Source organism: Gekko japonicus, unplaced genomic scaffold (assembly GCF_001447785.1).
Source record: "Gekko japonicus isolate JY-2015 unplaced genomic scaffold, Gekko_japonicus_V1.1 scaffold5024, whole genome shotgun sequence".
In the NCBI taxonomy this organism is placed as follows: domain Eukaryota; kingdom Metazoa; phylum Chordata; class Lepidosauria; order Squamata; family Gekkonidae; genus Gekko; species Gekko japonicus.
Genome location: NW_015168816.1, coordinates 9,805 through 33,261, shown reverse-complemented (window position 1 = coordinate 33,261; position 23,457 = coordinate 9,805). Strand labels below are relative to the sequence as shown.

Here is a 23,457-nt window from a genome sequence, read left to right as displayed (position 1 = left end):
GCGGAATGCTTACTCTTCTGTCGTCAACCATTGCTGCTGTCAGTGGATTTCTGATGGGTTATGAACTTGGAATAATCTCCGGAGCACTTCTTCAGCTAACTAGCATATTAGCACTTTCATGTCAACAACAGGAAATGGTTGTAAGTGCTCTTCTAATTGGCGCTTTGCTGGCTTCATCAACTGGTGGCTTCCTGATAGACAAATATGGGAGACGAATCACCATCATGATGGCATCTTGTTTACTTGTCCTGGGCAGTCTAGTCCTGATACTCTCTGCCTCATATGGACTTCTTATAATAGGACGGATTGTGATAGGGGTTTCCATTTCGCTTTCCTCAATCGCAACATGTGTGTATATCGCAGAGATTGCCCCACCACACAGAAGAGGCTTGCTGGTGTCTTTGAACGAACTCATGATTGTAGTGGGTGTCCTTTTGGCTTACATTTCAAATTATGCATTTGCCAGCTTTTACCATGGCTGGAAGTACATGTTTGGCCTTGTTATTCCATTGGGCATCTTGCAAGCTGTTGCTCTGCACTTCCTTCTGCCCAGTCCTCGGTTCCTGGTGATGAAAGGCTTTGATGAAGCTGCTAGCAGAGTACTTGGAAAGCTGAGGAGAACCCCAGACACTGCTGAAGAACTGGCTATGATCAAATCGTCCTTGAAAGATGAACACCAATACAGTTTTTTCGATCTGTTCCGTGCAAAAGACAACATGAGGGCCCGGATGCTGATAGGAATCACGCTAGTGTTCTTCGTACAGACAACAGGGCAGCCGAACATCTTATTTTATGCATCGACTGTTTTGAAATCAGCTGGATTTCAGAGCAACGAGGCAGCTAGTCTGGCCTCTACTGGTGTTGGGGTGGTCAAAGTGATCAGTACAGTCCCAGCTACCCTCTTTGTGGACCATGTAGGAAGCAAAACGTTTCTCTGTATCGGTTCATCCCTCATGTCTGTGTCATTAATCACCATGGGAGTGGTAACACTTAACATACACATGAACTTCACTACTGTTTGTAAAAACCAATCCTTTGAAGATTCTTCATTCCAGAAGGTAGAAAAACTGACCTTCTCCAATGAGACTCTAGAAGACCAATTTGCTGGGATGGCTTCATCTATCAGGATTTCACAGCAGAAGGTTCAAGATTCTAATACAGGGGAGCAGAACAAGACAGCTATGGCAAGAGGCACAGCCTCTGTCACAGCAAGCCAGGCTGAATCCCATATGAAAACAGGAGCTGTGGAAGTTCCAGCAGCTCTGAAATGGCTCTCCTTGGCCAGCTTGCTTGTTTACATCGCTGCTTTCTCCGTAAGCCTTGGACCAAGTAAGTACTGCAGATATTGTTTTCAAACATACTTTCGTAAGTTATTGGACTGCTGACTAAGCACTTAAGAAATGTTTTCACACTTGCATCACTGGACTTGAAAGTTCAAAATGTACATCAAAGCCAAAGTAGAAGCAAAAATATTGTTTAGACGTACATAATAATGTACCATAAGAAGCGAGCATGACAGCGGCTCTAGTGTAGTGCAGCTTTGTTAATTAAAAAAGCCCCTTAAAGGCCAGAGTTAGTGCTGCCATTTTGAAGGTAGAGCTTAGCTCTGCCCTCCTTCCCATGGTGGCAGCAGGGAAGTGTCCAGATGGATGTGAGACCCACAACCATCCCACACTTTTCTCTTTACTTTGGAGAAGAATGAAGTTTCTATTTTTTCTGGAGTAAATGGGGGGGGGGAATGGAAGTCAGTTGCCAACTTCAGCTTGGCAAATAACTAGAGATTTGGGGCAGTGCCCAGGGAGGGAGCTCAGCAGGGATTGGATGCCATAGAACTCACCCTCTGAAGTAGTCATTTCCTCCAGGGGAACTGACCTCTGCCATATGGAGAGCAGTTGTAATTCTGGGACAACCCCAGACCCCATATTGAGGCTGGTAACCCTAAGGGAGTCTTGCCCAACTTGGGCATGTTAGCATCTGGACATCACTCTCCTTTACTGTGAGGGCTTCTTGCTGTCCATGTAGAGAAAAATCTTTGTGGGGAAACAGCCTAGCAGGTGACACCAAGTTGGTGTGGTTTGCTCAGCAGTTTTTATGGAACTATTGCCTACGTAGTTCTGGCATTCCAGCAAACCAGTGCAAACATCAAAAAAAGAAAAAGAAAAAGAGGGGTGGGGTGGGGAGCATAGGGAAAAATCTCCAGAATTAAGTGGGAGCTATGCATGCTCTGTCCCCCCCAGTTGATTTGAAATTCATATTTGTACATGTGCGTGCTTATATGGTAGACCTATACTTGAGCTGAGCAGAGAAGCAGAATACAAATGTAATATAAAAATGTACATAATTTTATATAGATTAGAGTTTATTTAAAGTTGTATTTTTTCTAACCAAAGATTTAGAATACTATTCAAGACCATGTCTACTGTACAATTTAAAAAAACCTGGCTTGATACCATTGTTTGTCCATAAGGAACCCTGGGAGTTGAGTTATTCTAATCAAGTTCTCTAATAGAGAATGTTCTTAAATTGACATAAGATCAGTATATCTAGAGTACTAATATGTCCCAATTATTTTATAGCTGCCATTGGAATGAAGACATTGAACTTAGGTGTTGGCAGGGGTCATTTTGTAGAAAAAGAGCTGCAGGAGCTCATTAGCATAACTCATTAGCATAACTTATTTGCATATGCCACACCCCCTGACATCACCGGAAGTGTGTCAGAAGGCAACACCCACCGCTCAGGCGCCACTGGACTGTTTTGGATTGCTAGCTATTGGGGGGAGGGGAACGTGCAGATCTGTCCTCGCAGAGGAGGGAGAGCTTGTACCTGAATAAAACTTGTTCTTAAAGGTGCCACTGGACTGTTTTGAACCGGGGCCCCGGGGGGGGGGGGACTCTGCAACTTACCTGGCTGCTTCTTGCTCTGACTGAGGGCTGCTGTGAGCAGGGGGTGGGGCTTGTCGCATGTGCCCGCCCCCTGGGCTCTTTACTGCCGGAGCTCCGCTCCTGTGCGCTCCTGCAAGAAATGACCCCTGGGTGTTGGCTTCTTGTCCTTTTCTTAAAACATTAGAGACAAATTTATCTTGCTTTGAACTACTCAGTTTTCATTTTACCATTAATACTATTGATCAAAAGCTTACAGATATCACAGAGAGTGGGTGTATAAGAAAAAATAATAATGAAAAGATCAATGGAAGCCCTTTTTGCATTATAAAGGAGTCCTGAATGACTAAGCATCTGTTCTTTTTCTCTCCAGTTTGTACCATACACAGTGAGGCTCCCACAGAGATAAAAAGAACAGCTTTTTTGTCTATTTTGCATTAATTAAATCTGATTAAAAGCAATTAAACATCCCATTTGCTATCTGTTTTAAGCAATTACTGTAGTACATTATCAGTGTAATAAATCAATGTTGTAGTACGCTTAAAAATACTCTGCTTGTTTTGCTTTAGGCAATTTAGTTTACATGTTCTAAAAACCATTTAACTTGTACATTACCTTTTGATCCAAAGTTTGGTGTTTGGAAAATCAACCTGGAATAAACTTCCCCTACTGGGAATAAGCAACAGAGCCTCTAGCAGAGACTTATAAGTTTACATTCTTCATATACTTCATTCATCCAAAATAACTATCAGGTCCTACATCTGTAAGCCTGACTGTATATTGAAATCTTCATATCTCTGTTGAGGAAACAGGGAATCTGTACTTTTAATACTCTTTAGTGCTGCTGACAGGCACTGCAGGCTACCAGGCAAGGATTCCCCGAGGGTTGGCACTAGGGCTGCAATCTGGTGGCTGGCTGCCAGCAGGATACAAGGGTTAGGTGAGAACACAGGGTGGAGGGCACTTCCATGGTGACAGCATGATATCATTTCCAGGTTGAGCCCAGAAATAATGTTATGCCGCTCAAGGATTCAGTGGTTTTACCATAGAGTTTGTGTTGAATCTGAGAGCAGTGTGACTTGCCTTGCTTTGTGCCCCTCATGGGTGACCCCCTTATTTTCTCCCCCTAGTCTTTCATGAAATTACCTAATACTGAGTCAGACCATTGATATGTTAAGATGAGCACCATCTTTTCTAACTGAACTGAGTCCCTCCATTTCAGAAGCCTTGCTTTAGTCCCTCCAATTTCGTGAACAATAGGGTGTTTGAACCGGATTATGAAGGATTTGCTACATTCTCCTTTGCCTTTATAGCAGCTGCATAGCGGATGAAAATTCCTCTGATGCACTTTTTTCAAGCACTGAAATGCAATGATGCGAAAAACTGTACCAGTAATATTTCTGTCAGACAAGTAGTTGGTAAATACATTTAGTCTTTTTCAGGGAGGGGGAATGGAACAATCTTTGGTCATTGGCAGTTTTTCAACAGCCCCTTATTCGTCTTAGCGCAGGAATTTCAGAGTTGTATATGTTTAATATATTAGAACAAAATTAAACGGTGACTGGCCCTTGGCTATTTACAGCAATGTTGCTATGAGAACTTCCTGGCCCATGATAATCTATGCTTGAACTATGGGAAGTATGTCCCTAGTTTCATAATGAACCATGTATATGGCACTGACAGCACTAAACCAAAGCTCAATGCAAAAAACCTGACGACCAAGCGAGAACATGCTTGTATTCCTCTGAGTAATCCTTCTTTGCGAAGAGGAGGCAGGTGAAACTTTTCTTGCCCTGTGTGTTATGTTGGCAGCTTTGTTTCGTTAAAATGCCCAATTCAGGATCAAACGAATAAAACAATGTGATTTTGTTTCTCGTACACAGGATTCAATGTTGCTGTCTTTTTGAAAATCAGGTTGCCAGTCTGTAAACCAGAAACTGTGCCTGCACCTCTAAATGCCCCAAGGAGGCCTTGGTACCTCCTACTGCACCAGTCTGCTGGCCTGCTCCTCACATCCAGAACAGGGAAGCTGGATGGAGGGACCACGGAGTAGCAGGGCGAGAGGTGCAGCAGCTGCATTCTCTTAATGCATTTGGGTACTTAAAGGCAAAGTCTCTAAGTTAAGATCTGGCATTTCAGGTTGTCATTCAGTCTGCCATTAAAATAATTTAGTCACTCAGTTTTTATGGATAGTTCAGATGATGTCATCGCCAATGCCAGTATCATGCCTGTTTCCCCCCTTGTCTTTTATCATACATGATTTATAATTTTTTGAAACTTGAAACATAATTGTACTTCCAGCCTGTCTGGCAAAGTGCTACTGATGCCTCATACAGAAACCATTCCTTTAAATTTTCCTCCTTGCTTTGTGCAGCTTCTGCATCTTAGCATAACCAGGGGTCATTTGGGGCTGGAGCGCGCCAGAGCACCGCCCCGGCAGCCCCAGTGGTGGCAAGCCCCACCCCCAGCTCCCCGCCCCCAAGCGCCTTCAGTCTAGAGTTGCGCTGTAGTCTATGGCCCCATAGAATACAATGGAAAGATTGCACCGCAGTGTTAACCCCTTCTCTCTGGAGCTTAAACCCCTTCTCTCTTTGCTCCCCCGCCAGCCTGCCTTGGCAGGCCGGCTGGGGAAGCAAAAAAGGGGGACCTTGAACAGGATTTACCTCGGAATAAAAATACGGTTGGAGATATTTATGGGGATTGCAGTGCTAAACTTTGTGTGGAACCACCATTTTAATTCAATTTCTAGTTTGTGGGAAAGGGATATTTCAACAGTACAGAAGGGTTATAGTATGAAAGCAACCAAACTTAGTTTAGGGTTATGAAGTTCTGACTTGGAGACTCTGTTTACCTCTTTAAAGAGTTGGGAGGTAATGAGAGAGTAGGTGGCAGCAACAGGAGTTTTAATGCTCTCTTCTGCAGTTCTGCTAGTTTATTGTTTCTTTTCCCTTCCTTTCCCTTCTGCCTATGGTAGCAAGCGTGTCTGTAACTATGCCTCATATCAGACAAGAGAGAGGGAGGACAAAAGGATCATAAGAACAGTGGAGCAGGAGCAGCATCTGCTGGATTCATTCTGATTGCTTTTTAAATGGCAGCCAAATTCTACAGGTTCTGTATCTGATTTTCCAAATGGTCCCATCTAGATACTTAACTCTGGAGATTGGAGTTAATAGACAGACAAGACAGATCTTTCTATAAATCTGAGAAAGGCCCCAGATTTGCAGAATAACCAGAAATCTAACAGAAAATACTTGGGGGTATGGTTAACCCCCTAAAATTGATAGAAGCAGCACCTGTACCTTTAAGACACAAATGCTTTCAGTGGCTGTTGCTAAGTAACCACAACAGTATTGCCAGCCTTCAAGCCTTAGTATACATCACTTTCAATCAAGGGAAGAGGGCAGGGCCTTTTCCAGAGCTATCTTGGGCTTTGAGGGATCACCAGCAGCAAACACTAGAAGACTTGCTGTCAGATGAGTCCCATGACCAGCTGTGGCTGCTTGCTACTGTTCAACAGCAGCCACCCTGCAAAAGTCAGTGTGGTATAGTGGTCATGGTTTCAGACTAGGATCAGAGATTAATGTTCAAATTGGTCACTGGGTGACCTTAGGTCAGTCACACACTCTTAGCCTAGCCTACCTCTTAGGGTTGTTGAGAGAATAAAATGATGGAGGAGGGAATAATGTAAGCTGCTTTGGGTCTTCATTGTGGAAAAAGGTAGGGTGTTAAGTAAATAAATAACAAATACAGCTAAAGGTCAGGGGCAGAGAAAAGATAAGTTGGTGGTGCATGGGTAGGAAGGAGGCAAGGGAACAGGGAAGGCTGAGGACTTGGGGGCTACCAGGAGGAGAGAAAGAGGAAATAGTTGGAGAAAAGGATACGGGGAAAGTGAAGTGCCCTCTGCAAGTACATGGGGATTGGGCCACATGCTACTGACCAAAGCTGGGAGGGGAAAGTGGGGTGGAAACTCAACCCAAGATAAGACTGTGAACCAAAGGGCTAAGCTAACAATGTATATTATAAAAGCATGCTACTGAGCCATCATTTTCCTGGTAAAGGCTGCCAGGGGGAGGAAAGGAGGACAGGCTGAAGACAGCGGTCAGATAAAGGTAGGTTGACTGTGGGGGAGAAGGAAGTAGTATAAGGATAGAGGCTAAGGGGTGTATCTGCAAAAGAATGGAGGAAATAGTTGAGAGGAAAATGAGATGCCTGTGCAAGTCCTTGTGGGTTCTCTGCTTGTCAATATATTTGATTCTCAACATGGTGAAATCTGTGGATACTTAACCCCAGAGAATGGAGCCATGAACAGATCTTTCTACAAGCCTGCAGAAAAATACGAAATAAAAAGTACATTTGGGAGTTAACTCCTCCAAATAATAGAAGCAAAAGACTGTGAACCAAAGGGCTAAGCTAACAATGTATATTATAAAAGCATGCTACTGAGCCATCATTTTCCTGGTAGAGGCTGCCAGGGGGAGGAAAGGAGGACAGGCTGAAGACAGTGGTCAGATAAAGGTAGGTTGGCTGTGGGGGAGAAGAAAGTAGTATAAGGGTAGAGGCAAAGTAATATTCCAAATGAGGCTGCACCATAGATCTATACAGGGGCATTATAATATTGGCTGTTTTATCTGTATTGTTTTTGTTGTGGAACACCTCAAGTACGTCTCTTAGGGTTGCCAGGCTCCTCCTGGCCACCTGCAGAGGATGTGGGGGTAGGGTTGCCATATCCTGCCTGGGAAACTCCTGGCGATTTGGGGATGGTTTCTGTCTGTAAAAGGAAGGGTGAGGGCCCTTTTCAGGGTTATTTTGATCTGAGGGAGGACTCATCAGGGGCAGACCCACCAGCAACCAGCAAGTGACTTTTTACCACACAACTTGTATGACTCATCCATGGCCAGCTAATTGCTATTGTTCAACAGAAGCCACCTCACAAAAGTTAGTGTTGTGTAGTCCTATACAAACTAGGATTGGGAGACCTAAGTTTGAATCATCACTCTGCCATGGAAGCTCACTCGATGATCTTGGGCCAGTCACACAGACTTGGCTTACCTCACAGCATTGTGAGGAGAAAATGGAGGAGAGGAGAATGATGTAAGCTGCTTTAGGTCCTCTTTGTGGAGAAAGGTGGGGCATAAATGAAATAATAAATATAGCTGAAGATGGGGCTGATAAAAGGTAGGCCGAGGGTGGGTGGGAATAAGACAGGGAAGCAAGGAAAGGTGAGGATATTAGGGTTGCCAACAGGAGAAAACATAGTACAGAAGAGAATACAGGGGGAAATTAGGTACCCCCCAGAAGTCCTTGCAGGTTTCCCACTGTGCACCTGGTAGAGTTCCCTGGTCCCCTTGTCACAATGCTCTGGTTTGGGGGCAAAACTCTACGGTAAAACCAGCTTCAAACCAGAGCATTACCATGCAACATCCCTGCTGTGATGACATCACTTCCATGTGATGTCATCATGTCAGAGATGTCATACAGTAACGTCGCTGTTTGGGGGTGGGGTTTTCCCTGCCGGTCAGCTGGCCAGAGGTGGTAAGAAGCCTCGAAAACTAGGAAAACCCCCGCTGGGACCTGGGGACTGGCAACCCTGGCAACTGAGCTTGGGCCTGGCAGCTGTCAATGTACAACTAAGCCATAGCTTTCCTTGCTAGAGGCTGCAAGGTAAGAGAAGCAAGGAAAACTGAAGATAGGGGGCAGATAAAGGTAGGTTTGGTTGGTGGGTTGGAAGGGGAAAAGCAGGAAGTTGGAAGGGGAAAAGGAGGAAAAAGGGAGAGGCTAACAGGAAAAAGTGAGAGAGGACAAACTGGATGCCCCCCACAAGACCTTGCAGCTGCCCAGTAAGGGCAATGGTGAGCTACCCAGGAAATTTATTTATTTATTAGATTTATGGATTGCCCAACCCCACACATGGGCTATGGGTGATTAACAACTTTAAAAGTAGATAGAATACAGTCAACATAAAATAAAACTATCACAAAGCACTAATAACAGTCCATCCAGATGGCAATATGAACCTCTTTTTTGCTGGCTGCAGTGCTGTCCACGCAGCAGCAGGCAGGGAGGGGACATGGGGACCAGTGTAGGGAGGAAAAGGATTAGATTCCCCCCCATGAGTCTTGTGGGTCCCACTTGTTCTAACCTATTATGTAAGCCATTAACAATTTTAAAATAGCGATTTCATTAAACGGCTGACACCAGATGGCAGTCTAAGCAAAATCTCTTGTAACTTCTGCCACCTGTAAACAACAATAACCTGTGTTTAGGGCTGCCAGGTCCTTACCTCGTGCTGGCAGGGGGTGGGAGGGAGCTTTCCGGGACTGGGGGGAGCACGGAAGTGACATCAGCATGCCAGGGACATCTTCTGGGGTCGTGGCTGTTGGGGTGGGGCTTCCCCCCACTGGCTAGCCAATGGCGGGGAGGGGGCCGAATCGGGGGATCCCCCACTCCCGCCTGGGGACTGGCAATACTACCTGTGTTGTTCCTATGGCCTATTCTGTTGGTTCTATTCCTCCTGTTTGTGTAATTTAGACTCACAGAAGTTTTCTTTGGCTATGTAGAACTCACTGCCTCATTCCTTGCACTCTCTTTCCCCCTCGCTTCCATATCCATGTGACTCATCAGTTGCCATCCCAGCTTTTTTGTAGGGACAGGCAGTACTTCCCATGTCAGAGCTATGTTGTTATGAGAACACCATATGACTGTGTTACTTGGCAGTTATATTATTGAGCTCTGATCACTGGCTGCAGTGCAGAAAAATGGTGAGTTCCTTCCTGGAATTCCCATTTTATTGTTCAAGGCAGAATACTTAGGCCAGGATATGCCTGTGTCCTTTTCCTACAGTCTGGACCATCTAGGACTTCATAAATAATAAATAAAAAATAAATTAAGGCTACCATTCTGTGATAAAAACCACAGGTCATCTGAATTTTCCATATACTATCTCTTTTTAAATCATTTAATGCTTTTGAGCAAGAAGATAAAATAGGGTGCCACGTTTCCCCCCTCATAGTTTGAAGCTGTAGGTTCCTTAGCCATGGGTCTCTGACCCAGTCAGAAGTAGAGTGAAGTTTATTCTTGACCAGGCTGCTGAGAGTCATCATGGACTCTACTGTCCCTCTTTTATATAGCCCAGACCCAATCCAATCAAAATTTCAGAAATAAACAAATCCCATGAGATGACTTGATTGGCTCTACAGGCCCACACAATGGCACAGTCCCTGGAATTTCTGCCCTCCCCCATAGTCCCCTCTAGGTAGTCCTGCTCTCAACTTGTCTGTCATTAGTGAAAACATGAATTAATTTACTCTCATAGCAACATCTGACTAGTTGTACCTTCTGAGTTCCTTGTTCTCAGAGCAGTTTTCAAATTTGTGGTTGCATTCATGTCTTATAATTAGCACACACCCCCCCCCAAGATATTGTGCCTTCATTGCTTGAAGGATAATCCCTTCCCTTATTTTCCTTCAACCTTGCATCATTCTGTAATAATCCATTTTTTTCATAAGCTTTTATATTCCAGACCTCATTCATTTCTAAGTCATAGTCTAATCTTTTCCCCCCCTGTCTGCAATGCATACCTTTGAAACCCAACAATCATTTCAAGTGCTTTGAACTCTACTTTTTGAATCCTGTTCATAGTGGATTGAACCCGGCCATCACACAAAAATTAGAAAATGGTCCGTTGAGTTAAACTTTACAACACTGTTTAGATCTCAGATGTGTTGCTGAGCTTATAGTGACAAGTGATCAAAAAGAGAAGCTCTCAAAAGGATGCCAGCCAGACGTATGTTCAGGAGACATATGTCATGCCTTAACAGCTAGTATCCTTAGCTGAGTCAAATCAGTGGAAACTTTAGCTCAGTGGATGTTAGCTCAGTAGCTAGGGTTTACTGTCTGTTTTGGAGATAGTTCTCCAGTTCTATAGAGAGGTACACTTTGTATTGTGTTGCATAAGAAGAAAGCTAGAGAACTGCATACAAGAATTTGAGCAGAATACAGCTAGTTAATCAGAGATGATAAGTCACTTTATTTCAATTATCTGTCACAATATTAATACAGTGGTTCCAAGCTGGCCTTCTTAGGAAGATACTACTTTCGACCTGAACTTATTTGACCTAGTAAAACACTTGTGTAGTCCATAGATAACTACTGAACCTAAGCATAGTAATAGATACTAATAGATGCTTTTAATCATATGTCAGAATGTTATATGGGAAGGGGTTAGAGAATGAGTGAAAGTTAGTCTAATCTCATTCTTAAATATAGTCCCTCAAATTAATGGATGTAGAAGGCTCAGATATTGGGGAATTCCCATTTCCCCAGTTTCACCCGGTATAAAGCCGGTAAGCATCCGTTTTGAAGTGAACTGGTACAGGGCTGCCATTTCACACATGGCTTGCCCCTACCGGAAATGAGCCGGATCAGAAGCGGTTTGGCATTTCAGACTTGCACCGCTTTGTTTTCCCACCATTTTCTTCCTGTGCGGGTGATCGATTTTTTAAAAAAAGTTCGATTTATAGCGTTATAGCGATATAACGCTATAAATTGAACGGTCAAAAAAAAAAGCCCACGCGGGCGAAAAACGGCGGGAAAAAAGTGTAACAGAATCGGGAGAGGGAACTGAAGACTACTCGGAAGCGGTTGACAGGTAAAACACTTCAGTCCCGGTTCCTAAACAGGACAGAAGCTTTTGTGTATGAAATGGCAAATACATTCCGGTAGGGAACCGATTCTCAAATGGGTTCTGTTGGAAATGACAGACCAGAACCCGTTTGAGAACCGGTTCCCTACCGGGAGATATCGCCTGTCTGAAATTCCTCATTGTGTCAGAGACAATCATCTTCTTTTGTTGAGCTTAGAGTTGGATACTGGTTGATGCTTCTTGGAAGGAAAAAAATCATGACAGTGCCAAGGAGATACCAAACACAAAGTACCTACCATCACCAGCTGCAGTTTCTTTTTTTTTTTTTAAACTTCTAAGCCTGCTATGATGAACCCCTGTATCTCCCTAACTGACTGGCAGATTTTTCCTGCCAAATCTTCAATTCCCCTCAGTGACTGAGTTGCCCTAGAGTAGTGTGTATATATTGGCTGATTTCCCACTAGAGCTGCCTCGAGGTTGAAAACAAAGAGTTTTCCCCTCAAATGGCGTGGCCCCGCCCCCAGCATGCGACGTCACTTCCGGGTGACGCGCACGCGGGGGTGGGGTTTCCCCCGAGCCCCGATTCCGCGGGAGCAGAAAGCAGGGCTCGAAAGCGGAGGAAAATCCGCCCCCCGGGGGCATTTGGCAGCCCTACTCTCAGCTGATGCTGGCCGGTCAGAGAGCGAATAGAGCAGCCAATCCTCTAAGCTCTCCTCTCCAGGGAAGTTTAATTCTTGAACTCCCTGATTCTTTGATACAAGCAGCATCTTTAAAACCTGCTCTTTTCTGTGCAATTCGTCACACCTGCTTTACCACAGAATAGGTTTTCTTTGACAAGACTCTATAAATTTCTTCTCCAGGATAATAATCACCAGTTATCTCTGGGTATATAATCACCAATATTCACCTGAAACTCGTGGTTGTAAATCAGGAGAGTCCTCCCACGATACAGCCTGTTCCTGTTATGGGGGGAGGCGTGTTGGTGGATATTTTATAGTACCTTCCTCGTTTTCATTGAAGTTAATTTAATTTAAATATTTCCAGTACAAAACAGTTAGGGAGGCCTAGGGAGGAAGATTTTCGGCACATGCTTAATTGTTCCATAACAGGACTGAAAAATGCTTAACTTAGATGGATCATAACCATAACTTGTAAAGCTCTAAAATTATGTATATTTGTAAATGTATTTGATATGGGTGCATGACAAGGGAACTCCAGGTTAGCTTATTCTTGCAGCATGTCTCTACATTAGAATATTTTTGGCTTCTATAGGTATAAAGTCAGCTAGCTTTTGATTTTTTGTTGTTGTTCTAGGCAACAAGGCTTGGCAACATTCCTGTTTTCCTGCTAGGGTTGCCAAGTTGCCAACCACCAAGTGGGGCCTGGTGATCTCCTGGTGTTACAGGTGATCTCCAGACACAGAGATCAGTTCCCCAGGAGGAAATCGCAGCTTTGGAGGGTAGACTCTATGGCATTATACCTGCTGAGCCCCCCCTCCCCAAACTCCACCCCCAAAATCTCCACATATAGTCCAACCCAGAGTTAGCAACCTTAATTCCTGTGTAAACTTTGACTGTGCCCCAGAAATCTTCAGGATCTCTGTTCATGTACAGAGCTAGGTTTTCCAGCTTTTAAACTGGTCCTTCTAGCTGCCCCTTTAATTTCAATTTGATCCACAGCAGAGAGCCAGTTTGGTGTAGTGGCTAGGAGCGTGGACTCTAATCTGGGAGAATTCCCCACTCTGATGTGACCTTGGGTCAGTTATAAGTTCTTTTGGAGCTGTTCTCTCAAGGGCAGCTCGAGAGAGCTCTTTCAGCCCCATCTACCTCACAAGGTGTCTGTTGTGGGGAGGGGAAGGGAAAGGGGATTGTAAACTGCTCTGAGACTTCTTCGGGTAGTGAAGGGCAGGGTGTAAATCCAAACTGCTCCTCCTCCTCCTCCTCCTTCTTGTCATGTGATGTTATTTACCTCCATCATGAAAAGCTTTGACTGCCCATGTCTGTATATTAAACCTCTGTTAAAGGGACAGAACTTTTTTCTTGGTCAGTTGTCAACCTTGCAAAGAGAGCAGTGAAAGAAGCAACACAGAATCCTGAGTTCGCACACTGCTTTTGATGTGCTGGTTTCCCTCAGACTACTGCTGTCTCCTGCAGCTGCCTAGCTTGCCTGTGTGAACGAGCAGTTCAGATGAAGCAAATAAATTCCTTCCATGTAATGGAAGGCTTTAGATACCGAGTTATTATAATTCTGAACTGAACCATAGATCATATGATCACTAAATTTGCAAAACAGAGCTAGAGACAGATGGGGGATTTCACTATAAACTTGAAGAAAGTCCCAGGTTTGCAGAAAAATCTGATGGGAGAAAAACCCCTCCACTGGGTGCCGGTAGGGATTGTCCCCACTCCTAATAATTGTGGCCATAGGTTAGGGATAAATGAGTAACTGTAGCCGCTCAGAGACCCCTTAGGGTCTCCTCCAATAACAGAAACAGCACCTGTAACTTTAAGAAAAGAATGCCTACTGAACTCTCAATGGCCATTTGGAAGGTAGCTATATTGCCAAGCCTCGCAAATATTAGTTTCTGTAAAGCAAAGCCGTGAGTAGTGGGAGCAGGGGTGGGCAGAAAGGCCAAAACAGCCTTGGGAAAGGTCCTGCTGCCCCTCCGGACGGATGAGAACTTGTTGGACCCAGGCCTGGCAGCCACCACGCAGCTTTTACAACTTGGCTAGACTTTTCCTGGGGAGAGGCTACCAGAGGGAGGCAAGGAGAGAAAGCTGAACACTGGAGGGCAGCTAAAAGTAGGTTGGTTGCTAGGTGGGAAGGAGCGAAAGAAGCAAGGAAAGGGGAGAAGCTGGGGGGGGGGCTCCTGGGAGAGAGAAAGAATAAATGGGGGGGAGGGGCAATACATGGAAAAAATGAGATCCCCCCCCCCAGGCCCCACAAATCCTTGTGGGTCCCTGCTTGTCTCTCCTCATTCTCAGTGACTGGTGCTTTAAAACAAATGGGAATGATGGAATGATGCAACATCTTGGCTATTATTGTAAAGTCAAGATAATGATACTGTGCTGTGACACACTGTCAGTGTAGTACTCATCGTACTCTACCTACCCCAATCAGTTATTTGATATAGGTTTTTGGCAAATATGCTACAAGACAAAATAGTGCCGTTTTAGCAAATATTTAGTACATATAAGCATAAGATGCTGCCATCCACAGACTAGATGTCCATCTAGCCTTTTGTTCTCTACTATGTCTAGCTGTGGCTCCTCAGGGCCTCAAACAATGAGTGCTTCCCTGCTTTCTGAGATCCTTTCGGCTGGTGATACCGAGGACGGAACTCCGTATCATTTGCATACAAAGCATGTGCCCTGCCAGGGAGCTAAGGTCCCTCTACCACCAAGTGCTCCAGCAGGCCCCTGTTTAACTTCTAATCATCAAAGTTCAGCGCTGGCAACAGTACAGCACTGCAGAGGCAAGCAGGAGGGTAGCTGGGTTTGCTAACTGCCTGGAGGGAGACTTAAAGGGATGTTATTGACCAAGTGATGTTATTGACCTCCATGCCACAAAAAGCTTTGGTTGCCCATTTCCACACATTAAGCCTTTATTAAAGGGACATTTTTCTCCAGGCCAGTGGGCAACCCTAAATATCCAGGCACAGATCCCTTTTACTCCTGCCCAGACTGGACACAACTTCTGACTCCCACTCCCACATGTGGCACCAATCCTGAGAGTAGGCCATCCATGATTTAATGGCACAATCTGATCTTTTTATGGGTGAACCCGGGCTCTTATCACTGAACCTTCTTGAGATTTTTTTCATTATTATTTCAGTGTCCTGGCTGGTATTGAGTGAAATATTTCCTGGTGGAATCAGAGGAAGAGGAATTGCTCTAACCTCAAGTGTGAACTGGGGAGTAAATCTCTTGATTTCATCAACTTTTTTGACGATAACAGGTAAGGATGGTATATCTTATCTTGACTGTATATGGCTGTGGGTGAGCTTATGGAGCTTTCCCTGCACATAGATAAATGATCCTTTCAAATGCAGAAATGGCACCCTTTGAAATGTCTGATGCTCAGTTCCAACAATAGAAAGTTACAGCAGTTTGGTGTAGTGGTTAAGGGCAGCGGACTCTAATCTAGAGAACTGGGTTTGATTCCCCACTCCTCCACATGCAGCTGCTGCTGTGATCTTGGGTCACAGAGCTGTTCCCTCAGGAACAGAGCTCTCTCAGCCTCACCTACCTCACAGGGTGTCTGTTGTGGGGAGAGGAAGGGAAGGAGATTGTAAGCTGCTCTGAGACTCCGAGTGAAAGGCGGGATATAAATCCAGCTCTTCTTCTTCTTCTTGAATCTGAAAGGGATTCAGAATATTGTGCATTAATAGACATGTGAAGAAATAGTTTTTGCCTGGCGATAGGGTTGCCAGACCCCAGCCAAGGGTGGGGGGGACCCTTGCTTTTGTGGGATGCTTCCTCGCTGCTGTCCAGCTGTCCAGCAGGCAAAATCCCACCCCCAGCTGCCCTGAAAGGCAAACATGATGACATCACCTGGAAGTGGCCTCATCATATTGCTGACATCGCATGGTGACACTCTAGTTGTTGGGTAAAACTCTATGGTAAAATGGCCTACAAACCATAGGGTTTTGCCCCAAAACTAGAACATCATTCCCAATGTTAGCAACATGATGATTTCACTTCTGGGTGATGTCGTTGTGCCCCGCACACTTTGCATGCGCAGCAGATACAGGAACAGTCCCGGGATCCCCTTGCCAGCTGCCAGGTAGGACCTGGCAACCCTATCTGGCAATGTAATTGCCTGCAGATAACATAGTGGTTACCTGACAACCGTGGCACACTTCCTCCATTTTCCCATTTGTACAACCTAAAGTAGAAATGGGTCAGTGTTTACCAGCAGTCTGCCTCAGCCATGGTGGCGTACGTTTCATCTGTCCAATAGACAGGCTTACAGCAAGCAAACTCAGATTAATTCTCAGTGACGATCCTCTTCAGCCAGCCTTTTTCAGAGTGCCTTAGTCATGTCACATTTTTATTTAGTTCATTTATATTCTGTGTTTCTCACTGAGCCATAAAGTGGAGATGTAGTATATATGTGTTACAGAACTTCAGTGTGTACCTACGGCCACTGAAACAATGCCAGAACATGTGGTTCCTTTTTGCCATGTGTTTGAGGAAAGGAGCATTTGGCAAAAAGAAATGAACACATGTGCATCAGATGTTCACAGGGCACCTGTAAAACATACCAGTATGAAACAGCTCACAGAGAGGGGCTCTTTCGTAGCGCAGAGGCCTTCTCATTGAAGAATTTGTGAGCCCTCCAGGGAGCTCATTGGTATAATATTAATGTCTCAGGGAATCAACAAATGTTGACATTCAAGCATTGTCATTCCTGGAAGTGCTGCTGTAACTTTTTATTGTTGGCATTATTCCTCACATCTATGCTTGTTTCAGAGATCTGTAGTTGCAGTGCAGTGCTTATTAGGTGTCTTGTCTTATTGACCACATTGACTTACATTGTGTAACCTGCTTTCAGTCTCAGTAAGGAAGGCAGATGGTGAATGAAATAAATAAACAAACAAAACACATGACTAGGAACTTTTGTTATTGTAACCCTATCCCATATACATATCTGCCTTATACCAGGCGGTATATCAAGGTCAGTATAGATTACTCTGACTTGCGGCAGCTCTCCAGGGTCTCAGGCAGAGGTCTTTCACATCACTAATACCTGATCCTTTTACCTGGACTTGGGATCTTCTGCATACAGAGGAGGTGTTCTACCAGTAAGCTGTGCCTGACCACCATTCAAAAGGCAGATCTGATGGGGGGAAAGTATTGCAAGGAGAAAAGCTACATGGGCATGATATTCAGTTTGGTGTCGTGGTTAAGTGTGTGGACTCTAATCTGGGAGAACCGGGTATGATTCCCCACTCCTCCACTTGCACCTGGCTGGATGACCTTGGGCAAGCCATAGTTCTGATAAGAACTGTTCTTGAAGAGCAGTTTCTGTCAGAGCTCTCCAAGTGAAGGGCGGGATATAAATCCAATCTCTTCTTCTCTTCTCTTCTTCTTCTTCAACAAAGCCTACCCATTTTGTTGGAGGGGGAAAGGGAAAATCTAAAAAGAAAGTTTGGCAGATTCATGGTCTGCATGTATGTTTAATGTATGTGTAAAAGCAGGCGTCATTTCGTAGAAAAAGAGGTGCAGGGGCTCATTAGCATAACTCATTAGCACAAGTTATTTGCATATGCCACACCCCCTGACATCACCAGAAGTGTGTCAGAAGGCAACACCCACTGCTCAGGCTTCCACTAGACTGTTTTGGATTGCTAGCTATTTTTTGGGGGGGGGGGATGTGTAGATCTGTCCTCACAGAGGAGGGAGAGCTTGTACCTGAATAAAACCTGGTGTTAAAGGTGCCACTGGACTGTTTTGGACCTGGGGGCTGTGGGAAGGCTCTGCAGCTTACCTGGCTGCTTCTTGCTCTGACTGAGGGCTGCTGGGAGTGGGGTGGGGCTTGTTGCATGTGCCCGCCCCCTGGGCTCTTTACTGTCGAAGCTCCACTGAACTCCTGTGCACTCCTGCAGGAAATGACCCCTGTGTAAAAGTAACCAGTAGAGTCTGCCTCCACAATAGCAGATTCCAGCCTATGATAAAACTTCTTATACTATATAGTCTTAATAATAACCTTTCTCTCTTTCCTTCTTAGATCTAATTGGTTTACCATGGGTGTATTTTATTTATGCTCTGATGAGCCTAGCGTCATTAGCATTTGTCATTGTCTTTATACCTGAGACAAAAGGGTGCTCCTTAGAGCAAATCTCCATACTACTGGCAAAACAGTAAGTACAGGGCAATATTTGAAACTAGGGCTGACATTGTCCTAGTGTCTTAATACAACCAAGGGGTTTTTAAAATGTACAGAAACAGCACACAGTACAACCTGGATTGTATAATTTGAAGTTGGGGGTGGATGGGAAGGAAGGAGGATCACAGGTTTAAATACATTCCCATGTCAGAAAGTTTCTGTACAATGATATGATATAGCAAGGGTTCATTTCCAGTATGATGCTTCCATGAGTGAAAGCAGTTCTGCTCATTTCTTCCCTCTCCTCATACTGCAGCCTAAAATGTTGCCCCAAATGTTGCTTCTGGGGGCTCCTTTCAACCAAGAACAGCATTGCAGGGGACATGAGAGGGGGCAGGTAAGACAGTCACACTGTAGCCAAGTCTGAATCTTCTCTCTGACATGCTGGCCTTTCACATTGAGGATCTTTTATATTTATTGTGGGGATAAGAATATAAGAACATAAGAGAAGCCAATGTTGGATCAGGCCAATGGCCCATCCAGTCCAATACTCTGTCACACAGTGGTCAAAAATACTAGGTGCCATGAGGAGGTCTGCCACTGGGGCCAGGGCACTAGAAGCCCTCCCACTGTTGCCCCCCCCACCAAGAATACAGAGCATCACTTGCCCCAGACTGAGAGTTCCTATCTATACCTTGTGGCTAATAGCCACTGATGGACCTCTGCTCCATATGTTACTGGGTTTCTCCTCCTTGTGGGATGGAGTGCATTACTTCAAGCAAGCACATGGAAACTAGAAGTCCCTTGAACTGTTTTTAAACCAATGCATTAACCACTAAACCACGAGGCTATGTGAAGCGTGATCAATTTCTTCAGTGATCATTCAGTGCAGATAGCACTGTTCTGACTGTAAGAGGTCAGATGTGTGTTTATTCCAGGTTTTGGTGAAAACCTTGTGTCCCAGCCAATGATCACTCTATGTTGTCTTTTAAGAACTTTATTTAAAATCACTTTAGTTTAATCTTGAACAGATTAAATAAACCAGAAACAGAATTCTACAGAAAATATTTGTATATGCAAAGCAGACATATCATTCCTTCTACTAAGGCTGCATTTAAAGATAAAATGCATTTTCTAAAATTCTTACCAAACTTTTTCAAAAAATAAGATAGATCACTTTTGCACACACTAAATAATGCACTTTCAGTCCACTTTCAATGCACTTTGCAACTCGGTTTTGCTGTGTGAAATGGCAAAATCCACTTGCAAACAATGGTTGAAGTGGATTTAAACGGCATTATTTAGCATGTGTGAAAGTGCCCATAGTCTCACCACAGCCCAGATTTGAGAGATTCAGGGGCTTTAGGGTGTGTGGATACAATTGCATGAGCCCCAAGACATCCTAAGCAATTATTTAAAGTTAAAATATGCAATAGGGCAGTATTCAAGCATGCATGCAGTCCCCCCCAGGACACAACTTTTTATTCTCTCCCTCTATTATGAGCTATAGAAACCCAGTATTAACAAAGAAACAACTTGGCAGGTATAACATTTCCTATAAATAAAATAAAAATAGAGTAAATGTAAATATCATCGGAAAATGGTAACCAGGGGGAAAACAAAAACAGGAGAAAATCAGTACACGGGGACGCCCATAGTGGGGGAAACAGGCCCCCCCCCCATGGTTCCTCCTCCACCGCACTGTATTCCTGAACCAAATGGGGCCCCAGGCTACATGGGAACTTTAGTGCCCCAATGTTACATATGACTGCAAGTTGGGTCAGGGCTGTAAGATGGAGCTTTTCCACCAGGCTTTCGATTAGGAGCCACCTTAAATACCGAGGAGTGACCCTGTGCCCTGGCTTTACCACCTTCAGCCTGTCTTGTCGGCACAAATTAGTTGATCAATCTGTCAATATGAGAATACCATCAGGACTATCACCTAAGTAGTAGTATAGTTTAATTTAGGAATCTCTGCTCTTGTACTTTACTTGAGTATTATTCCGGCACTTAAGGAAAATGGATAACTGACTGTTTATGGTTGTTTTATGTATGATTTTAACTGTATTTACATATGCATTTTATGTAACCCACCCTGAGCCTGACTGGTGGGGAGGGTGGGGTATAAATCGAACAAATAACTACGTAAATAAATAAATATTACACATATTATCTAGTGTGGCTGTCATGAAGTCAGGAGTGCCTTATGTTGGATGGGGGCATTCTTTCTCTCCTCCTAAACCAGCCAAGACACTATTTTAAAAATAGAATATATCCTTATATATAATTGAGTAGTGTGGTGGCACTTTCTGAACATTCCACATGCCTCTAAATCAGTAGGCTCCATGATGTGTCACTCAGAAGCTGTCGCTATCCACTGGCTGTGTTGCCTGAGTACTGCCCACAGAGGTGGCACCCGCCAAAACTTTCCTCAGGAGACGGTTGCTTCACTCAGATGAACACAGCTGTCTTCGCTCTCCTTGCCAGGTGATGATTGATTCCCTCAGGGGACAAAACCCACCATCCTTAGTTTTCAAGTCAAGTTTGCTGAGGCAACACTTTCCAGAACGGAAACCTCCCCGCCAAGTAAACAGCTGTCAGTATGGCGGAGGCGGGGGGACCAGCCCAACTTATCACAAAAAAGCCAGTGTATACACACACAAGAGGATGGGACCAGACACACAGAAAACATGACGCCAAAAACCCGAGGCATGCTGCAAATCAGAAATACAGACACAGTCACAGACAGATCTACATGGGCACGCACAAACAGGAGGAGTGCAGGAACAACTGGCTGAAGCGAAGAATATTCAGAAAGTGCCACCCCACTACTCAATTATATATGAGAGATACTGCTAATATGTACTTAACCTGCTTCCAGTTGATGCATTTGCTTTCTAGAGCTCATTGTACTGCTTTTACAATGGGCTTTACTGCTAGTTGTATATATTTTAGTTGTTGCTCTGTTTATAACGTCTGATTTTATTGGGTTTCATAGCAGGGGAAAACAAGATTAGGCTACAAGAGAATCACACGTTAAAGAATTCAAAGCAAATATTTAATGAGTCTTAAGTTATATCTCCATTAAAAATACTGTACATAATATGTACAAAAAGAAAGACATGCAGTCACACACAGTGCTCCTTTGCTCCAAACACAATGAATTGGGAAGAATACTTTGAAATCTGACACTGACAATTCTAATATATAAGGGTTCCTCAGAATATGTTTGTTAATTGGTCAAGTAAGCTATATTTGGCTTGAACATATTGACACAATTCTAAAACACACCTTTGGAACCAAATGTCGTTTATTTCAGTACAGCCTCTACAGCAATGTGTTTTGAAATGCAATATTTATTCCCATCATAAATATTCGGTGATGGTCTTTAGATGTTTGCCCATTCTGCATCTAGCATTTGCTCCGCTGTTTTACCAAACCCACGCTGAAACAGAAATTCCCCTCCACATTGCATGCCACTTTCACTTTGTCGGATTTTATGGCAGTGTCCAGACTGCATGCCGGCTTTCACTTCCTTTGATCTCTCAGTTTTATTGAACCTTCTGCATAGATTTATGACCGTTTTATGGTCATTCAGGGGTGACTCTGCAGTCAGTACAGTGTTGGCCTGGGGTATTTGAATGTGGTTTTGAGCCGCATCTTTTTCTGTTCCAGTGTGGGTTTGGTAAAACAGCGGAGCAAATGCTAGATGCAGAATGAGCCTATGAAAGAAAATGCCCTCCACTCCTGGAGTTTCATGGTCAATAGGGCTGCAAGGTCAGAGAGTGGAGGGTTCTCTTTAAAAAAAACCAAGCAAAACCTGCCATCTAGTGGGCAAGTGCTGTAACAATTTGAAGTGAAGGCAAAGGAATGCCAGGCTAGCTAATACACACCATCCTTAAATGCAGCACAGGCACAAGGCAAGGTTTAAGATCCAAGCCATGCCTCTGTCTTGCCCATTTTATACCGATAACAACCCAGTCAACTTCACAGCTGAGGATCTGAACCTGGATCTCCCAGATCTAGTTTGACACACTGAGTGGTACCTCACTCTGTGCCTCATGGAGAGTGACATACACATTTTACCATCAACCAAGAGCCACGTGACTGCAGTATGCCCAGAGTGCCACCCCACCAAACACACACATACAATAATCTAAGATATCACTTAATGTTAAGCATGTTACAACCTTTTAAATTAACAGAGTAGCTCTGAGCACGAAGAGTTCTCTCCCCCCAGCACTCTTGAACCTTGTGTATCAGGAGTGAGGGAAAGGGCTTCTTTCTCTGCCTTCTCACTCTCTTCTCAACAAGAGGAACAGTAGCTCAGACAAGAGTGGAGTGTGATTGCCAAGGGGCCTAAAGGAGAGCAATCTGGCTGGGGAGAAAGGGAATTACCATGATCCTACTGTGGCCAGTTTACTCTTCTCCTGGGTGGCTGCTGTTGGGGGTGGCTTTACTCTCCCTTCCTTGAGGCCAGCTTTGTGTCCTCCTGATAGCCACCTGGGATTAGAGCACAGAGGCTGTGGGAAAGGGTAGGGTGGATGCTGTTGGAGAAGATGGGCCTTCACTTCCATCCCTGGTTGCCTGTCCTTCAGTCCCTGCAGTGTTTGGACACCACAAGCCCTACCGTGCAGTGGCCTTGCCCACTTTCCTGAAGCATGGGGCTGGTTCCATAGTGGGGAGCACTCAGAAGAGCCAGATGTGACTCCCGAGCCTGTGCTAAAACTGAAAGTAAACTTTTAGACATATTCTCTGTACGTTTAATAATTGCTTGCCCAGTTCTGCTTGTCACCCCATGTTTTACAAGTGTACCTTTCGTTCAGGTTAAATTCTGTTCCATTTAATAAATGATAATAGCTACAGGCCTACACCTAGTTCACCAACTACTTCTGAAGTTATGATTGACATTAACTTTATCTAAGGGGAAGAAATAGTTTTAATAAATACATTACTTTGATATGCTTCCTTTTCCCCCAGAAAGCATAGAAAGAGTACCCTTTGCAGGATGAGCCAGCGCCAGGATCAGCTGATGTCCATAGAACTTTCCAACAAAGAACCCCATGAACAATTCTACTAGAGAGGGGCAGGTGCATGGAAACA

The 23,457-nt window shown here is 44.3% G+C and overlaps 1 protein-coding gene across 1 annotated transcript; it reads left to right on the top strand.

The window, feature by feature from the left end:
- SLC2A12 (solute carrier family 2 (facilitated glucose transporter), member 12) lies at positions 1-23,457 on the top strand. The gene is made up of 4 exons (XM_015415731.1): positions 1-1,329; positions 15,358-15,480; positions 18,256-18,388; positions 23,335-23,457. Exons 1-4 carry the CDS (start codon positions 6-8, stop codon positions 23,432-23,434), a joined length of 1,680 nt encoding a protein of 559 aa, XP_015271217.1. The 5' UTR covers positions 1-5; the 3' UTR covers positions 23,435-23,457.